General features: G+C 39.1%; 2 protein-coding genes and 1 long non-coding RNA gene across 4 annotated transcripts; 2 read left to right on the forward strand and 1 right to left on the reverse strand.

The window, feature by feature from the left end:
• The first annotated feature begins 345 nt into the window (after nt 1-345).
• Nucleotides 346-2,977, forward strand: LOC121788816 (ankyrin repeat-containing protein BDA1-like). The gene is made up of 2 exons (XM_042187424.1): nt 346-973; nt 2,019-2,977. The coding sequence occupies exons 1-2, from the start codon at nt 395-397 to the stop codon at nt 2,700-2,702; spliced, it is 1,263 nt and encodes a 420-aa protein (XP_042043358.1). The 5' UTR covers nt 346-394; the 3' UTR covers nt 2,703-2,977.
• Nucleotides 2,978-11,103: 8,126 nt separating this feature from the next.
• On the forward strand, nt 11,104-13,476 carry LOC121788819 ((S)-coclaurine N-methyltransferase-like). Its single transcript, XM_042187426.1, has 8 exons — nt 11,104-11,394; nt 11,800-11,908; nt 12,026-12,250; nt 12,441-12,540; nt 12,617-12,727; nt 12,812-12,895; nt 12,984-13,042; nt 13,129-13,476. Exons 1-8 carry the CDS (start codon nt 11,184-11,186, stop codon nt 13,319-13,321), a joined length of 1,092 nt encoding a protein of 363 aa, XP_042043360.1. The 5' UTR covers nt 11,104-11,183; the 3' UTR covers nt 13,322-13,476.
• LOC121788820 lies at nt 13,384-14,218 on the reverse strand. 2 transcript variants are annotated; one of them, XR_006047938.1, is made up of 3 exons: nt 14,118-14,218; nt 13,893-13,978; nt 13,384-13,748 (listed from the first exon to the last, which is right to left on the reverse strand). It is a non-coding gene; the product is annotated as an uncharacterized LOC121788820 (long non-coding RNA). The 2 variants fall into 2 exon arrangements; XR_006047937.1 differs by having other exon boundaries at nt 13,893-14,192.
• Between the last annotated feature and the right edge of the window lie 3,332 nt (nt 14,219-17,550).

A 17,550-nucleotide genomic window follows, 5' to 3' on the forward strand; every position in this document is an offset into this window, starting at 1 on the left:
CCCGTCGGGTTAGACGCTAATTAACTTCATAAACTATTAGTAACTTATAATATGACAAATTTGGAAATGTGGAGTCATTGTAGATATACATAAAACTCATGTAGATATAAAGAGCAAAAGAGAGCAACGTTAATAGCAGAGCCATTGGAGTTGTGAACATATCATCCTAAATCTGTTTTTACTAACAAAATTGCAAATATTTTTTCAATTGTTATCAATTGGTCCCCATCTAAAAATAAATATAGAATGCAAAATTCAATTTTCTTCAATTGTTATGAATTGGCACACCACTAAAATTAAATATCAAGCTAGTAAGCGTCTATAAAATGTGGAGTTGAGTCCTTGTATTAGTATATCCACACCTACACAAAAAGAGAGAAAAAAAATAGTAGTAATGGAGAGACTGCAAACTAAGCTCTTTGAAGCTGCAACACAAAATTCCATCAATTCACTTCAACAACTACTGATCGATGATCCACTAATCCTCGAGAGAGCACTTGTTAACCGTTTCAACGAGACACCTTTGCACGTTGCAGCCATGTTAGGTCATGTGGAATTCGTGCAGGAAATCATAGGGTTGCAACCACAACTGGTGAACGAGTTGAATTCGCATCTCTCTTCTCCTCTGCATCTTGCAGCGGCTAAAGGGCATGTCGGGGTCGTGAAGGCTCTTCTATCGGTCGATAACCAGGCGTGTTTGGCCCGCGATAGGAATGAGCTTTTGCCGTTGCATTTGGCAGCGGCCAAAGGCCACGTTGAAGCTATGAAACTGCTACTTGAAGCTCGACCGGAAGCGACTAGGGTTACGGCTTGCGGAGGAGAGAGCATCTTGCATTTGTGTGTCAAAAGTTACCAATTGGAAGCTCTCAAGCTAATAGTGAAAAGTGTGAGAAATGCTGGTGACTTCATCAACTCTAGGGATAATGATGGAAACACTGTCTTGCATTTAGCTGTTGCAGAGAAGCAAGTTGAGGTATGATATATAGAGCCCTAGACATCATTTATTAATGGGATAGTAATAATTTTAGTTGTACTCCCTATGTCCTTACTCTAAGCAGTGCATTTCTTATTTGATACTGGATTTTATACTATGGTGTTTTGTATGTTAATTATAAAGAGGAATAAGGTAAGACAAAATAAAGTAGAGATAGCGATGTTTTTATTTTAAGAAAATGTATTTTTTAGAGTGGAACTGATAGAAATCCGTGGGTTCCATGGTTTTAAGATGGAACCCACGGATTTCTATCATGGTATTGCTGGGTCAGTTAAATATGACCCACAGTCGGCGACCCGCTCTGATACCATGATAGAAATTCATGGGTTCTATCTTAAAACCCAAATTGGGTTTTAAGATAGAACCCATGGATTTCTATCAGGAACAATCCAAAAAAGGAAATGTATCATTTAGAGTGGGACACAAGGAATATAAGTTTCAAAATTCATGATTTAAATAGATATTGTCTCTTATTAATTGTTGCTGAAAATTTTAATCTAAATTCTCTATTCAATATCTCTGTATTTTGGCTATATTTAGATTTAAAAAGGGGTTGGAGTATTTATATTGATCGTTATAAATAAACGTACATACTGGAAGTGGTTCAATGAAGAATATATTGGTCGTTAGAAATAAACGTACATACTGGGAGTGGTTCAATGAAGAATTATTTTAAAATAAAAACATGAAAACTTATTAGTTTGAAACACAAAACACAAAACATTTCAGTTGGGAGCAACTGATGTGTTTGTGTTGTGAATTAATATGTTCTAATTTTAAAATAGTTCTCAATTGAACCACTCGTTACAATAAATTTGTTTTTATACTTAGTTAAGTAGAAAAAAATTCTAAGAGTTACAACAAATAACAAATAGTAGATCTCCAACGCCCGACTATTCTTTGTAGTAGGAGGGATGCCTTGTTCGAAGTTGATATAAAATCTTGGGGTTATGGAAAAGAAATGATTTAACCAAACAATTTTGTCAATGGCCTCTAAATTGTGATTGTGCTTATTTGAAATCAGGCTGTGAAATATTTGGTGAGCGTGGGTGCAGTAGACGTGGATGCAAAAAATGAAGATGGTTTAACAGCAATGGATGTTCTTACTGGAAGCAGAAGAGATGTGAGGGACCCTGAAATTGCATACTTGCTTAAACATGGTGATAAGCCAGCAAAGAAGAAGGAAAAGAAAAACAGTGTGAATGGTTTGTTGAAGCAACATGCAGTTTGGCTTGAGAAAGAGAAAAATACTTTAATGGTGGTGGCTTCCTTGATTGCGACCATGACTTTTCAAGTTGGAACTAACCCTCCCGATGGTCTTTGGAAAACATATGCAACTGTCGATTATTCTAAAAATTTCTACATTGGGAACACAGTAGCGTTCATATCGTCTCTAAGCATCATATTGCTTTTGACAAGTGGATTGCCGATAAGGCGTAGGTTCTTTATGTGGATCCTTATGGTGATCATTTGGATCGCCATCTCAGCTAGTGCATGGAGTTATATAACCGTCATAGTGTATTTGAAAGAGACTGAGAGTGATTCGTATACAGCCCCAAGTTCGTATACAGACCCACAAGTGTGCACGGTGATTGTGTGGCTCGGTTTGATGTTTCTCCTTCTCGTTGGTCACACCATCCGTTTGATAGTGTGGGTCCTTAAAAAGCTTGGAAGGGGAGTGCTCAAGTGTAAACGTTCTTTGTGCTAACTCATTGCTACCAATCCATCGCACAAAGCAGGACTCGACGTCAAGTCCAGCAGCCACAGCGCCTGCTGAGTTTGATTTACTTGTTATTTCTGTTTTATTCTTATTTTGTTGTAATTGTGTCGAGCAAAGTTATAAGCTTCATTCTGGGTTTCCTTGCCGGTTCTTACCTAGGATGCAAAAGAGAGTCGAACAGCATGGGGTTAATTAAGTATAAATAAAACGATTGTATTTCCCCTATTCTTATGAAATACAAAATTAAATTGTTGGTTTCTTCCTCTCTAATTCTCACCTCCTCTCAACTAGGGTTTTTCTCTCAAAAACATTAGAACTTCCACCCTTCTTCATGATCTCTGTGACTGAGCATCTACCATTTCTAAACCTGTGTGAACTGGAAATGTGGTCAAATTCTAAGTCACTTGACCAATTCAAAGGATGACACCCAATCCCAGTGTGTAGACAATGAGTGAGGAGGCTCCCCACACTCAAACCCAAATTCAATCAAACTAAATGTTAGTAATTGATCTGACCAAATCCAATTCATCTAAAAAATTATAGTCGTTGGAGCAATGGAGGCTTGAAGTTAGAGTAGCAGTTGGAAGTTATAACTAACTTTGGAGCCAAGCTGTAGAGTGGCAGTTGAGCTGATTGAGTTTCTTCTCAAGTTGATATAACTATGAATAAAAATTCATGGTTGAAAGTAGAGAGCATCTCAGTTAGAAAGTGAAGTTTCAAGAAAGGAGAGGAGTGTTCTCCAACTGTGCGTTATTAGCTCTCGAAGTAGCATCGTCTTCAAGCGAGTTGAGAGATAGAGAGATCTTCATCTTGTAATCATTAGGTGTAGATAGATTCTTGTAATTCTTCTTGAGTGATCAATAAATATACACACTAGTTTCTGCTCATGGACGTAGGCGTAGAGCTGAACCACTTAATTTCCCGTGTTCTTTCTTTTCTTGTTTTCGATATTGTTCGAGCGTTGCAAATTATTCACAACGTGGCGCCGTCTGTGAGAAGGGGTCGAAGGGATCGAGAGGAAAGGTTTAGAAGCTGTTTTCTGTGTCATAGGCTCTGTTCTTCCAAGTGAGGCGCACCAACTATTTGAGGAATGTCTACAGCAAACTTTGAAGTTGAAAAATTCACTAGTCGGAACGATTTCGGCTTGTGGAAGCTCAAGATGAAGACGATCTTGATGCAACAAGGGTTCAAGATATGGGTTCAAGATAGAGTTCAAGATATGCAATACAAGGCATATAGCACCTTAGAGAGGTGCTATAGCAGCTGGGGTTTGGTCTAAATTAGAGTCATTATATATGACGAAGACATTGGCCAACCGGCTGCATTTGAAGCAAAAATTGCTAACATTCAAGATTGTAGATGGGAAGAGTGTATTGGGGCAGCTAGAAGAATTTGGAAAATGTGTTGATGAAGCAGTTGAGAGTCTGAAAAACCAAAAAACCAACTCCAAATCTATTGATGTAGCAGTTGAGAGTCTGAACATCAAGGCTGACTTCAAGAAGAATGGGAAGAAGAAGTCACAGAAGAAGCCTTAGCAAGATAAAGGAGCTGATGGGAAGGAGACCAGGTCATGCCATTATTGCAAGAAGCCTGTCCACTTAAAGAAAAACTGTTGATCTTGGAAAAAGAAGCAGACCAAAGAAGGAGGGAAGAATACTGCTGATTTTGCAGAAGAGTTAGAAGTCCCAAAGGCTCTGTGTATATCTAAGGATGTATAGGAACTTCCCTAGATCATGGATTCTGGATGCAACTTCCACATGTGTCCAAATAGAAGCAATTTTTATGAGATGAAGGATGCAACTGGATCAATTTTATTGGGAAATAATCAGATATGCAGAATCAGAGGGATAGCGGACATAAAACTCAGATTACATGATAGATCATCAGGTTGCTCACTGGTGTGAGATTCGTTCCAGAGATAAAAAGAAACTTGATTTCTACTGGAGTTTTGGATGCGGCAGGTATGCTTGCATTTTATCTGATGGAGTCATGAATATTGTCAATGATAAGACTCATTTCATATATCGGTTATGAGGTTAAATTCTGTATTTCAGTAAACTAACAAGTGTTTGTAAGTTCAGGTGCGTGAAAAATCTACCAGACCCAGGAAATGCAGGTAAATCAACCGGGCAGATAAAAGTGAGGAAAAGTGAAGTGAAAAGCACCAACAATCTACCTGACTCAGGAGAATGACGAAAACGCTGGCAGGAAGCAAAAGTGAACAAGGAGAATCTTTCTAAAGGATTTTTTTCAAGAGCAAAAACGATAAATCAACAAGGAGGAAAGCCCTAGGGATCCATGCCTCAACTATATAAAGGTACAACCACTTTGAAGAGAGGCACTTCGACATCAGCTTCATCACTCTCCTTAGTCTCACTTAGTTTTAGCTCACTTCACACATATCTCATGCACTTGGTTTCAATGGAGTAATTCTGGGTCTTGTGGCGGTTAGCTTAGTTCTGTGGTGTAACACCGTCCCTAAGGGGGCGAAGATACAATCATTTATCTTTTCGTTGTTTTTGTCTCGCCATGAACTTCTTCGTTGGAAGCTTGACAACTGATATTTCCGTTTGAACTTTATTCTAGTGGCTATGGAAGTTTATGTTTTCTATTTTATTTGGTTTCTGAGGCTTGATGTTAGTTTTTACTGATTTGAATGCTTTTCGCAATTGGTTGTTGATTGAATCTGAGATCAGTTGAATCGGAGTACAATTGTTGTTGAATCGGTTGAATCGGAGTTGAGCAGATATGGGTCTGAACGTGGTTGAGTTGGGATCGGATGAATCTGTTGTGAATCGTGGTTTGGAGTTGTGGATCTGATACGTATTGGTTTGGATCTGCATGGTTATGGCTGTTTTTACTGTTGCTTTCGATTTGCTCGACCTGGTAGTTTAGATTTGGTAGTTTTTTCTGCTTAATCGTAATGTTTGAAGTTCGATCTAAGTTGCTCTGTTTCTCTGTGTTTGATGCTCTGTTTCATTTGTATTCATTTTATATTTGCTGAAGAAGATGAAGATCGTTAGTAGTTAGAGTCAGATCTGTGGTTTGCTTTTGCAGCTTTTTCTGTCACAGTAGCTAACTCGAGAAATTATTTCCACTGCTCTTTTTTCTGCGTACTTGTCTGACTGTTTTGGGAAATATTTTACTTGACCTGGTAGTTTGCTTAATTCGTTCCTCAGTTAATTTTACGTTTGATGAGTCATGCATGCGTACGTGTTTTTCTCATTTCCTAGGTCCAGTAGTTAGTCAAGTGCTTTTAATTCCCTCTCAAGTAGTTTAAAGAAATCTTAACCCATGAGTTGCGTGGCACCTTCCCAAGTCCTCTAAATACTTGCTAACACCTCCGTCTCTGTGGGATCGATCCTTACTTCCATATACTAGCCAATAGTTTGACAGGTTAAGGTTTTGAAGCGGTAAAAAGTGCACCCAACGACCTTTTCTGATGGATTTATGGTTTGCTAGACCCTGTGGTTTAGAGAATCCTCTAGGTCTGTTTGATTGAAATATACCTACGCAAGCACAAATTTACGCACTTCAGTCAAGAATGGGGAGGTTGTCATGATGGCAGAAAGGAGAAGAAGCCTCTATTATTTGAAGGCAAGAGTAATCTCTGGTGAAGTAAACATTGTGCAGAACTTGAGTCTAAAAACCTGGTACCTCATACTTGGACATTTGGGAGAGGCTGGAATAAAGGAATTAGTAAAGAAAAATCTAATTGAGCTTGAAAATCCGAGTGAGCAGCTGGGATTGTGTGAGCAGTGTGTGCTGGAAAAGAGAAAGAAGTTGCCATACTCAAGAGGCATTCACAGTTCAACATCACCATTGGATCAAGTCAGGGATCTATGAAAGATTTTGGATATGGCCTCCCCCAATTAGCTTTTTACTAATTAAATTGAACCCACAATTTAATACAAGCTTACATTGGAATATTACGAGCAGCCACTACAGAAATAATATTGACCTGCCGATCCAAATCCAAAATTACAAGTAATCCAAGTTTCCGTTTTGACTTCCATATTCTTCAGTCGTGGGTAGTTTGATGTATGCGATGATATGCACGAGACCGGACTTAGCCTTTTCTGTTGGTGCAGTTAGTCGGTTTCTTTCTAATCCGGGCAAGGAGCATTGGAATGCAGTGAAGTGGATTATGAGATATCTTCGTGGAACTTCCAACTTGAGACTATGTTTCGGCATTGAAAAACCTGTTCTAGTTGGTTATACAGATGCAGATATGGCTGGAGATATTGACTCAAGAAGATCTACTTCATGTTACTTGATTACTTGTGCAGGGGGAGCTGTGTCATGGCAATCTAAGTTGCAAATGTGTGTTGCTTTGTCTACAACTGAGTCAGAGTTCATTGCGGTGACTAAAGCATGCAAGGGTTGCTTTGGATGAAGAAGTTTATGTAAGAGCTTGACTTTTCTCAAGAAAGGTATGTCTTGTTTTGTGATAGCCAAAATGTAATTCATCTCGGTAAAAATTCGACCTTTCATTCAAGATCGAAGCATATTGATGTGAGATATCACTAAATACGAGAAGTTCTTGAGGATAAATTGTTAGAGCTTTAGAAGATTCACACTGATGATAATGGTGCAGATATGTTCACCAAATCTTTACTGAGAGGGAAGTTTGAAGTTTGTCGCTCGATCATCGGGATTGCGGTCTCCTCCACATAATGGGAGTGGGAGATTTGTTGGGCTGGTCCCATTATGTGGGAGCCCAACTCAAGTTTGCCCAAAATAAATAGGCATATTTCTCTTTTCCTTAATGCTAATTAGTGTGTGTGTTTAATTAGAAATTGACAGCACATCTTTTGATTTGGGTGAATCACAAAATTGAGATGATGGAGAAGAGAGAGGGTGAGAGTCAGCTGTTGTATCATCAATTCAGAGTCAGAATTGAGAGATTGAGTGGCAACGTAACTCCATTTTGTGAAAGGTGAGTGCAGATTTTCAGCTTGGTACAGTTCTGTTCGAGGTTCGATCGAGTATTCATCAGTGGTCTGATTGAGCTGAAATTCGGACAGTGGTTAGTCGACTTGAAGATCTTGATATTGTACGGTGGGATTGTTGATCCGTGAACAGTAAGGTCAGATATTCTTGTGTCAAAGTCAGCCTCTGTTTTGATGATTTTCTCATCTTGTTTTGGGTATTTTGCTTAAGATTGTTTTATCAACCTAGTTGGAGTTTATACTTGTTGTAGAGGTTGGATATTGATCTTGTAGCAAAAACATATTATAGTGGAGCTTTTGAGTGGACTCTCAAGTCCCGTGGTTTTTCCCTTTTGCTTCGAAAGGGTTTTCCACATAAAAATCGTTGTCTCAATTTATATTTCTGCTGATTGTTTGTCTTTGATATTATCGTGCCACATTGTGTTAGAAATAATTATCGACTTGTGCTATTGGGAGAGAAAGAATACCGTTTGTGCTTCCGTAGTTTTTGGTTGTTTGGTTTCTTCCCAACAAAGACGAAGGAGGAATTTGAGTTTTTCTAATTGAATTTCTTTTAGATGGATCATGGGAGAGAAAGGGTGGATGGCAACGAAGGGGAGGAGGAGAATGTGGGTGGAGGCGGCAATGGTAATTTATAAAATTGAAGTTAAAAAATTTAAATTATACTGTAAATATTAGTGGTAATTTAGTTAATTTGTAAATAATATAATAGAAATAATAAGTGAAATACATGAAAAATAAAAAATCTCATATTCTGAAAAATTCACACGCCACGACCTCATATTTCGAAAAGTCAACGAATTTAACCACAAATTTTGAAAGGCCTGCTAATTGAGCCCATTTTTTCGAAATCTCTCATTTAAATCACAGCAAAACTATATCCCCATAATTATCACACCGACTCACTCTCTCTCTATCTTCAAACTTCCACAATTTTAATGATAATTTAACTATGCATATGTTCCTTTTCTCTATTTAAATTTTTTTTGGTGATCACTAGTTTTGATAGATTCCAATTTGGGACCCTCTCCATCTTGCGGCCATCAAGGGAGAGGTCAAGGAGCTCGTCTCACTAGCTCCATCAACTGCTCGGTAAAAGGTGGGCAGAGGCTTCACCGTGCTGCATTTGTGCGTTGAACATGGGTAGTTGGATAGGGGGGGTCTGCTCGTCGGGAACACAGTTTCGCAAGCATTGTGCGAATTTCAAGTCATAGCGAAAATATTTTTCGATTTCAGTTTTTTAAAAATACAACATAAAAAAATTTCATAAAATACAATCTGCATATATAATAAGAAGAGTTATTATTATGACACATGTAATGAGTATATAGGTTAAACTCAATTCATTATCTTAAAATAATCCTAGAAAAATAATAAAATGATGATTTTTACCTTAAACGATCTCCAATAGCTAAATTTAATCATGCATCATTAAAAAAGGAAATGAGTTTGCTCCCCAGTCTGTTTCGCAAACACCGTGCAAATTTCTAGTCATTGAGATGGTTTTCTGATTTCTTCGTTTTTGGCGTTTTAACGGAAGATCTTTATACAAATTCGATGTACATAGATTGAACATGTTGAGTGTAAAGATTCTTATAATAACCATATTGATTTTCCTTGGTACATATAAAGATTAAGGAATGCAAGTCCAGTGTTTTGTTATTTTCGTTCAAAAAATCGTATGAATATGTGCAATAAGATTTTGTAGGAATCGTTATAAATTACATTTAATTTGATGTTTGATAAGTGAAAAAGGATTTAAAAACGAAGAAGTTATGACAACATAATATTTTGAGGTATTTTAGATTTGTTAGAAAAAGGCACGCGAGTGAATCTCAAGATTTCTTCGACATAGGTTATATGGCCTTCTAATATTGCTACAATCTACATGTAACATAGTGTTGTTTGGACTTGTGTAAGAAAATATGTGTAGGCAGCTGTGTTTTATTTATGGCAATCACATGCTTGACCTGTTATTAGACTTGTTGAAAGATTGCAAACGAAGAAGACAAGATAACACAAGTTGTAGAAGACGAACTCTTTTTTTGAGAAACCGAATGGAAAACTCTTATTGATTGAGAAGTGAATGTACACAACTGATTTCTAACTATGTTACAAATGAGTAAACAAACTAACTTACTTATACTAAAACTTAAGTGAAAGAGATCTTCACAAAAGTTTGTTGAGTTAGTTCATAACCCTCCAACGGCTATTTTCTTTCTCCTTGATCATGTTGTCTTCCTTTTTCTCCTTGATCAAGCTGCAGCTCCACCGTAGTCTTCTCCTTGATCATGTTGTCTTCCTTCCGTAGTCTGCAGCTTCACCGTACGCATGCATGCACCCATGCTTATGCCTTGATCAACCAATAATGCTAACAAGATGATACGATACATCTTCCAAAATATCCCCTATTATCCTATTAGTTATTTAGTATTTAATTATCATATATTTTCCATATTTTATTGATTCACCATATCTTTTGCTTATGATATTATTATATTTGAGTTACTAGATTTTGGTAGGATATTATTGTATCTCCACATATTATAAATATGTGTAGGAGACCTACATATTATTCATTCAAGAAATAAAATATTTTTTACGCAATTTATCGTTTTTCTCTCATGCACAAAGCACGAACCCTAGAATTCGACGCCGGATTGATCGACGGGCAAAGCTCCCGCGACGTTCGACACGATTTCCTATCGTTGAGGAATTATATCTTGTATTCGACGAGAGAAACTCGTCATACTTGTCCAGCTTCTTGTGTATTCTGTTGATAAAAGAAAAACTCTTATCAAGTGAAAAAAGATAGAGAAGATAAAGAAAGTCGCAGATAAAACTATTATGATCAGGTATATTAGTTTGTGGCATTTAATCTTGTCACTGTATATTTTGGGCATGTGGACTCGTATCTCCGTACGTGCAGATCATGATATTGTAAATAACTATTCTCTTATATATAAGTCAAACTTATTGTTTTATACCAATATTTATGCGTATTAATTATTCCATTATAGTAGTGGAACAATAAATGATGTAAGAAATAGGTTAGAATTGCTGGTTTTAATCTCTTATCAGCTTATATAAGGAGTAATAAATTTCTCCTCCATACTAAAGTAGTCGACGTGGCAACATACACTTCACAAGAATAATCCTTTTTTGTGGAGTATTTAATTCAGTAAATATTATAGACACCAAATTTATGGAGTATTTAATTCACTATATATCAAAATTAATAGATTAAACCTTTTTTATCCATTCTACCTCTATTAAATTTGTACATATTTAACCTTAAAAATTAAAGAAATTATTGGCATTTCCTCATAATTATCATCATTATATCAGCGGCATGCATGATCTTGTAATTATTCATAAACATTTATAATAAAATCTAGTATACTATTTATAATAAAATAAAATAAACTGCCATTGGAGTCACGTCGAGACGCTAACAGATTAGATAAGATAAAGCAGAACACTTCACTTCGCTCCTTCCTCACTCGATTTTCCGGCAATGGAGGCGGCGAACGGCGGCGTTGTCGATTCGATCCTGCATGTGCCCTACGCCGCTACTGTCCGCGTGATGCTCGCTTCGCTTGAGCGGAATTTGCTGCCGGACGCCGTCGTGCGCCGCCTCACGCGCCTGCTGCTCGCGAGTCGCCTCCGCTCCGGCTACCGGCCGTCCGCTGAAACTCAGCTCTCCGATCTCGTTCACTTCGCGCATTGTATGCTTCTCACTCTTTTGTTTTCAATTTCGAATGGAAATCTATGTTTTTCTCGAGAATTTGCTTTCTGGCTGTGCTAGTTAGGAGAATGTATGTTGCAATTTATTAAATTTCGAGTTAATATATTCGATTTTGTGGTTTTTTAGTGCTCGTCTTTGATTTCTTTAGTTAGATGATACCTAATGTTTAGCTCTAGTCAAAATGAACTCAAATAGTGAAATCGTATGCTTTGAATTTCATGAGGTCATCTAGTTAGAGATTTAACTTGAAAAAAATCAGTGAAAAGAGATTGAAGAATAATAGAGCAATTATAGAAATGATGTCTGGTGCAGAAAATTTGAGTTCTATGTAGAAGTTTTTGCAATAAACATATGGATTTTCATACAAACAACTTTCACCTCGCAGCTTTGAGAGAGATGCCGATAGCAATCAAGACAGAAGAGCCGAAGTATCAACATTACGAAGTTCCAACCTCTTTCTTCAAGCTCGTTCTTGGGAAGCATCTAAAATACAGGCAAATTTCCCAGCAAATTCTGAAATTTGTTGTTTTCTTTTTCTGTAAAAGGGAGAGGGGAATATTTTTTGACTCGAATGTAAGTGCTGATCGTGCTTTGTGGATGGCATTCTGCAGTTGCTGCTTCTTCAAAGACAAGTCGGGCACCTTAGAGGACGCTGAGAAGGCGATGCTAGAGTTATACTGCGAGAGGTCGCAGATAAAAGACGGACACTCTGTTCTTGACGTTGGCTGTGGCTGGGGATCGCTTTCTCTGTATTTAGCACAAAAGTACCCTACTTGCCAGATTACTGGGATTTGCAATTCAACAACACAAAAGTTACACATTGAGGAGCAGTGTCGGTACACACTCTTTTTCCCTTACGTAAAAGCCTTTATATCAAGATTCAAATGTAACATCACTAATCTCATGTAGCTAGAAACTGTCCTTGGGCATTAAAGAGATATCACAATACATACATCAGTTTTGAGTCCAATGCCAGTTGATTTTGTCGGAGATGCTCGATCAATCTGCACCTTTTTTTCCTGGCAGGGATCTTGAGCTGCAAAATGTGGAGATCATTGTAGCAGATATCAGCACATTTGAAATGGAAGCTTCATATGACAGAATATTTTCCATTGAAATGTTTGAGGTACCATCCAGTTTGAGTAGTACAAATTATTGGTGGTCAGGATAATGAGTTTTGTTTTTGTTGCACTCTCATACAGCATATGAAGAACTACCATGATCTTCTGAAGAAGATTTCTGGGTGGATGAAACCAGACAGTCTTTTATTTGTACATTATTTCTGCCATAAAGCGTTCGCCTACCACTTTGAGGTAACCATTTTGAAGGACATTCTAATATCGCCAGTAAGCGATTTCGTTTAAATAATTTTCACGCAAAGTCGGGATGTGATATAGGATGTCAATGATGACGACTGGATCACAAGATACTTCTTCACCGGAGGTACAATGCCCTCAGCTAATCTACTCCTTTACTTTCAGGTGACCTCCCTTTCATATAATTCTTCAAACCATCTTTCTCTATTTCCGTTTCTTTCGTTTTCATTGGCTGTGTGACTCTGTCTTGCAGGATGATGTTTCTATAGTCAATCACTGGCTCTTAAATGGAAAGCACTATGCACAGACAAGGTAAGGACAAGAACTAGGAATAAGAAAAGTTTCTTACAATGTAATTAAGATTTTAAAGTAAATCTAATGAAAGGCTTCGCTTGCAGCGAAGAATGGCTCAAGAGAATGGATAGGAACTCGGGTTTGATAAAAGCAATAATGGAATCAACGTATGGCAAAGATTCAGCAGTGAAGTGGACTGTCTATTGGAGAACATTCTTTATTGCAGTTGCAGAACTATTTGGCTACAGCAACGGAGAAGAATGGATGGTTGCCCATTTCCTTTTCAAGAAGAACTAGAAGAGCTAAAGGGCAACAGATTCATCTCATTCTAAAATAAATTGATGCAGCAGATGATGTAATTTCCATGTAACATGACAATGTTATCGTCTTCTATGATGATACAAAACATATTAAAATAAAGGTGACGATCCCTAGATTGTCTTTCAATTTCATACCTAGAAATGCTACTCTATAATCGAACTTTATAACTGAATCGAACTCATTCAAGGCTCACGAATCTCCAAAACATATGATAAAGAACAACTTCTTAAACACTACATATGTACATAATCAGTTGGAATCAATGACTAATCCACAAAAAACTACCACACGAAAAACGAAAACTTCATTAAATTTCCAGCATTTCATCTCATAAGAAACACCAGTTTTGCTCTTGAATTCAGCTTGATCATTCAAATCCAACACACCATCAGCTTCCAAGAACCTACATAGATGCTTATCATCCAAATGTTGCTGTAAATAAGAGTACTGCAACTTAAATTTTTCACAAACACAGTTACTCTACTCCATCACATAATTCACAATTTGCCCCCCAAAAATTGAATCCTTGCTGAAAATAAAATCTTACAAGTTACAAATACAGACTAGACTGTCTGTATTTCTCCCACTCAAAAATGCACTCTTCTTCATCCCACTGCCCTTTTAGGAATTTCTCTGAATACCATTTACACATAGATGTTGAAGCCAATTTAAGAGATCAAAACCCTCAGCAGCTAAACAATTCCATATTTTCTGAAATTTAATTAATATTAAAACAATATACACAAAAACGAGAAAAAGATTGGTTTTTTACCGGTTGAAGCAGTTCTGATACGCAGTTCTCAAATAGGCACAAGGTGAAGTTGCTGAAGAGGATCGATTACCGTCTCTCTCTCATAATCCCCATTTTCTAAGATTACAACTTTATAATCTCAACATCAATTTAAGTAAAACTAAACGTTCTTAAATAATCCACTTTATGGTTATTCATATGTCATATTGTACGTCTAAATTATTATCCGGATCGTTAGAAAATATCAAACATATGACAAAATAATAGCAACATAAAATATCAACACAATGTTAACGATTGATGTTATGTTGACACCGTAATTGACATTGTGTTGACTATGTGTTAACATCAAAATCATGAAATTTTGTACTATATTGACATTGTATTGAGGAGTTTGAAGTTTGTAATATATATATATAGAGTTTGAAGTTTGTACTATATATATAGAGTTTGCATTTTATCACTTCCTTTTTATTTTAGTTGCTAGTCAATTACTATTCCAAGAAAATAATATGCTCGAAGAGTTTTAACATGCAATGAAATACAAGGAGTTAACAAATAATTGTAAGCGTATAATTATAGCATAAATAGATATCAAATGTTCATTTACCTACGAGTCTTTTCTCCACAAGTGGGAGTATATGATATTACAAAGAGAAGCTACCAATTTTTCAAACAGTTGGTGCTCTATGCTCGGATGCTTCAATTCCCCGAGCATGTTCATGCAAATAAAGATAACCGTCATTACGTGGTAATTTATATATATTAAAAAGTTACAACAAATAGTGTCGAATAGTATAAATGTATTGTGAATTGTATGAATAATGTCATGAATAGTGAATAGTGCTCGATAGTAATTAGTAAGTTCAATAGTTTATCGTGTGAACGTCAGAAATGTTTGTCTTCAAAAGCATTCATGATTAAGAGCGTCCACGATAGGGGAGCCGCGGCTCCCGGGCAGGGGTTGGCTGGGCCGCGGCTCCCTATTGCTGAGGACACGAAGAGCCGCGGCGGGGGATCACATGGGCGCGCCGCGGAGTTGGCCTAGCCGGAGCTCTTGGGCGCGAGCCGCGGCGCCCTATTGTGGGGGCCGAGAGCCGCAGCTCTGCCCAAGTTCGATTTTTTTTTCTTTCAATTTTTGTGGTAATTTTATTGGAACAAATTTTGGAGAAGATGAAGTGTATAGAGAGAAATATGGAAATAATTAAAATTCAAATTTTCAATACATATATTTACTTGTGATTGTCAATTTTTTAAAATTAATTTAGTTTTTTTCTAATTATTATAGTCTAATAATTTTTATTTTAATTAAATTAAAATATATCAAGAATTAAAAAAATAATTAGATTTATGGCTTTGGCTTCCACTATTAGAGCATCTCCAGTGGTCGGCGGACAAGCAATAGCTCAGCCATAACCCAGTCATGCCACATCAGCAGCACTAAATTCATCCTGCCACATCAGCTGGACAAGCAACAAGCAATAGCCCAGCCATAGCTTTGCCACATCATCAGCACTAAAAAAAAATAATTAAACAATCATACAAAATACGGAATTAAATTTATGACACATATACGGGAAAATTCTCTAAGAATATTAAATTTTTAAAAATACATTAATTAAAAAAAAAGTAAAAAAAATCCTAATCCACGCACTGGCCCACCCCTTCCGGCGCCGCCTCACTCCTCGCTGCTATCCGGGACCCCCAAATATGCGGCATCTGAGCCCACGTCGGAGCCCCCCACCTGTGCCGCGCCGGGATTCAAATCCTGTCGCATACTCACTAGCACGGCGTGAAAAAAACTCTTCTCCTCGGAGTCAGTTGCATTCTTCCATTGATCTATGACCTTGATCATCTGAGCCCGCGCTTGTTGCCGCGCCAAGAAGACGAGGTCGGCTGTCGAGCTGCCAACAGGGGGATGCCGACTGGACCTCCTAGGACCTCTGACTAGGGCGTTGCGCCCGTCTTTGACCAACCGGGCGAGTGCGGAGAGTAAATGAGGGAGGGGACGGGGTCTCCTGAGCATCTTCGGGGAGGTCGTGGGAACCGCCGCTGCTACCTCCGACGTAATCACCTGAATAGTTCAGGCGCTGCTTCTTCGGCCAGCCCGCGTCGACACCTGCCCGAAACTTCTCAAAGTCCATTAGCACCTCGTCGCAGTTCCAGTAGGTGAAGTCCTTGTAAAGCCCGGACATGGGGAACTCTTTCTCCGCCAGCCTCCTGCAGTCGTCATCAGTTTGGCCGCTGGACTTCATTCGGAGGGCGTTGGTGTACAAGCCCGAAAATCGGGACACCCCAGACCGGATTCGGTCCCACCCCTTCCAGCACACCTCCCCGCTGCGTGGCCTCCCCTCTGGGCAAAATGCCTTGTAGGTTGCTGCTATTTTAGCCCACAAGTTAACGATCCTCTGATTGTTCGAGGCAAGAGGGTCATCGCAAATACTCACCCACGCCTTGGACAGCGCGTCGTTCTCCGCGTCTGTCCACTTCCTCCGTACCTCCGTCTGCGACGACTCGCCGACCACCTTCTTCCCCTTCTTCTTCTTGGGCGCGCCCCGACCCCGCCCCACGGGAGTGTCCGGTGCCCCGAGATCTATACCCAACTCCTCTAAGGAGAAGGACTCAATCCCCTAGAACTGCGTATCCGCTGGGGTCGATGTGTGCGAAGCAGCAGTACCAAAATCAAAGCTGGGGTGATAGACGTCAGAGCCCCCCGGCGTCCCCTACCCCCACGGTGTACCCTGCGTCCCCTGCATCCCCGCCATCCCCGGCGTCCCCTGCATCCCCGGGTACCCCAGCGTCCCCTGCATCCCGGTGCCCACCCCCGGCATCATCGGCATCCCGGGATGCATCCCCGGTCCTCCTGACCCCCCGGCATCCCGGCATACCACCACCAGATGCTATCCCGGGCATCATCTGCTGCCAAGGGTACATGTTGTTGTAGTAGCCGGGCATCTGATTCCATCCACCTCCCACCGGGATCGCGGGAGTTTGAGACCCGCTCGACCCTGAAGTTGGCTCATTGTTGAGATCCATTTCGCGTTGTTGATCTTGTACAGAAATTAAGATAGAGAGAGTACTCGTTAAAACAAGTGGTGCGAATGAAAATGTCGTGCAAATCACGTATATATAGTGTTTCGAAAATAAAAAAAAAATGGCTTGCCGGTTCCTCGCCGATCGGGAGGCTGCAATAGCGGCGAGCCGATCGGCCAGAGGATCGGCGAGCGCCCGGGAATCGGCGCGCCCTCGCCGAAATTCTCGCCGATTTGGCACTCGCCGACCACTGGAGATGCTCTTAGGGTGGACAAGTTTTTTTTTTGCCTATCCAAGTTTCTTGGCCTTAATTATTGTGGACACTCTAAGAAACTCGAGGGTCCGGTGTGACATGCTTCGTCATAGATGCAACAGCTACTACATGTGATATATATGCATACATGTCGGAGCAATTGTAGTA

The sequence above is a fragment of the Salvia splendens genome, unplaced genomic scaffold (genome assembly GCF_004379255.2).
Source record: "Salvia splendens isolate huo1 unplaced genomic scaffold, SspV2 ctg1155, whole genome shotgun sequence".
Taxonomy (NCBI): Eukaryota; Viridiplantae; Streptophyta; class Magnoliopsida; order Lamiales; family Lamiaceae; genus Salvia; species Salvia splendens.

What these genes read in the sequence shown, in the direction of transcription:
- LOC121788816 (XM_042187424.1), top strand. Translation starts at nt 395, where the DNA reads ATGGAGAGACTGCAAACTAAGCTCTTTGAAGCTGCAACACAAAATTCC. An exon ending in TTGCAGAGAAGCAAGTTGAG is followed by an intron (nt 974 to 2,018) that starts GTATGATATATA and finishes ATTTGAAATCAG; the next exon opens with GCTGTGAAATATTTGGTGAG.
- LOC121788819 (XM_042187426.1), top strand. Translation starts at nt 11,184, where the DNA reads ATGGAGGCGGCGAACGGCGGCGTTGTCGATTCGATCCTGCATGTGCCC. An exon ending in GGGAAGCATCTAAAATACAG is followed by an intron (nt 11,909 to 12,025) that starts GCAAATTTCCCA and finishes GGCATTCTGCAG; the next exon opens with TTGCTGCTTCTTCAAAGACA. An exon ending in CACATTGAGGAGCAGTGTCG is followed by an intron (nt 12,251 to 12,440) that starts GTACACACTCTT and finishes TTTTCCTGGCAG; the next exon opens with GGATCTTGAGCTGCAAAATG.